Here is a 2054-nt window from a genome sequence, read left to right as displayed (position 1 = left end):
ATCAACTAATTGTTTATTAATTAAAATTGAATAATTATGTTATATCTAAATAATTTGAAATTTGAAATTGAAATAATCTTATAATTACGTTAATTAATAATTTTGTGTATTAACTGGTGTCTGGTATACAAACCTTTAGCAGTTTTAACTATTGCAACTCGTATTCTATCGTCTGGTCCTTTTTTTGTCTCAATTACCTTCGCGATGTTCCATTGGAGAGGTGGAGTATTATCCCCTTCAATTAAAACAATTGTCCCATTTTTGAGATTGGGGTTGGTTTTGTACCATTTTTTTCGACCTTGTAGTTGTGACAAATATTCGGTGGACCAGCGATTCCAAAATATATGTTTTAAGTTATTGACATCTTGCCAACATTTCAATATATCATTATTACATTTTGATTGGGGCTCAGGAAATGAGGCTATCACATCATTAATTAAAAAGTGTCCCGGGCTTAAGTATCCGCAATCCGTAACGTCATCGGAAACAGCTATCAATGGACGCGAATTTACTATGGCTTCTACTGGGGTTAGAAATGTGTAATACTCTTCAAATGTTAATATTGTGTTGCCTATTACTCTGCGTATGTGCAATTTAACTAATTTTATAGCCCCTTCCCAAAGTGTGGAGCATGAGCTGGAATGAATTTCCATTCGATGCCCTCCACTGATACGGCTTCAATTAATTTGTTTCTTTCTTGTTCATTCTTAAAATATTTAAAAAGTTCGTGTAAATGGTGCTTTGCTCCTACAAAATTTGTACCATTATCACTATGAATCGTGGCGCAGCGACCGCGTTGCGATATGAAACGTCTTAAGGCGGCAATGAAAGCGTCTGTGGATAAGCTTGTTACTAACTCTAAATGTATCGCCTTGGTAACAAAACTAATAAAAAGCGCAATGTACGATTTTATTAAAGGAGCCTTGCGCAATCTAGTTGATTTTAGCATAATTGGGCCGGCGTAGTCGGTCCCTACGTTTAAAAAAGGTCTTACAGGATTAATTCTGCTTAGTGGTAGATCGGACATCAATTGCGTTTGTGTTGTTACTCTGAATTTATAACAAATGACGCAACTATGAATAACCTCTTTAACCTCTCTTCTACCATTTATAGGCCAGTATCTAAGTCTTATATTAGCGAGAGTAGTTTGGGTTCCTGCATGTAGTAAACGCAAATGTTCTTGCCTAATAATCATTGTTATTATTGGATGCTTTGCTGGTAAAATTATCGGGTGCATTTGATCGTATGGAATATTTGCACGCCGTAGTCTCCCGCCCACTCGCAATGAATCGTTCGCACCTACAAACGGATTCAGTTTTAGCAATGATTTTTCAAAAGCGTTGGACGAGTCTTGATTAATATTTAACTTAGTTAATTCTTTATTATAAACTTCTTTTTGTAATTGCCGTATAATTGCATATTTTGATTCATTTAATTCATAAATTTCGAGCGGACCTAATTTTTTGTTATTTTTATTTATTTTTCTTATATTTAAAATAAATCTAGAACAAAATGCTACAACTCTAATCATTTTTGTAAAATTTGAGAATTTATTATAAATTAAATTAAAAGAGCTTTCTTGTGTTACAACCAGTGTCACAACTGATTTTCTTTTATCTGGCAATTCTATATTATCGGAAATTGTAAACTTTTTTGGTCAATTATTCGAATTTGCGAGCCAATCAGGACCGTTCCACCATAAGGCTGAATTTTGTAAATCTAACGGTGTGATTCCGCGACTTATTAAATCCGCTGGATTCTCTTTGGAAGGAACATGTCTCCAAGTGGCTTGCAATGTAAGTTTTTGAATTACCGATACTCTGTTTGCAACAAAGATTTGCCACGTACAAGGCTCGGAATTTAGCCATGATAACGTTATACTGGAATCGCTCCACAGTACGTTTTCTTTTATCACGTATTCTAAACTATGGCTTACCTTATTAAATAAGCGTGCTAACAATAGCGCGGCACATAACTCTAGACGCGGTAAGGTAATTTGTTTCAGCGGTGCTACACGCGATTTTGAACATATTAATTTTGAAGAGCATGTCCCA

At 34.9% G+C, this 2054-nt stretch overlaps 1 protein-coding gene across 1 annotated transcript; it reads right to left on the bottom strand.

The window, feature by feature from the left end:
• Positions 1 to 604: 604 nt before the first annotated feature.
• Positions 605 to 1195, bottom strand: LOC113367226. Its single transcript, XM_026608853.1, has one exon. It carries the CDS (start codon positions 1193 to 1195, stop codon positions 605 to 607), a length of 591 nt encoding a protein of 196 aa, XP_026464638.1.
• Between the last annotated feature and the right edge of the window lie 859 nt (positions 1196 to 2054).

This window comes from Ctenocephalides felis, unplaced genomic scaffold (assembly GCF_003426905.1).
Source record: "Ctenocephalides felis isolate EL2017-DRISC unplaced genomic scaffold, ASM342690v1 CF-g0.4_SCAFFOLD_01170, whole genome shotgun sequence".
In the NCBI taxonomy this organism is placed as follows: Eukaryota; Metazoa; Arthropoda; class Insecta; order Siphonaptera; family Pulicidae; genus Ctenocephalides; species Ctenocephalides felis.
Note: the sequence above shows the minus strand (reverse complement) of the source record. Positions and strands in the feature narration are given on the sequence as shown.

What these genes read in the sequence shown, in the direction of transcription:
- LOC113367226 (XM_026608853.1), bottom strand. Translation starts at nt 1,195, where the DNA reads ATGATTATTAGGCAAGAACATTTGCGTTTACTACATGCAGGAACCCAA.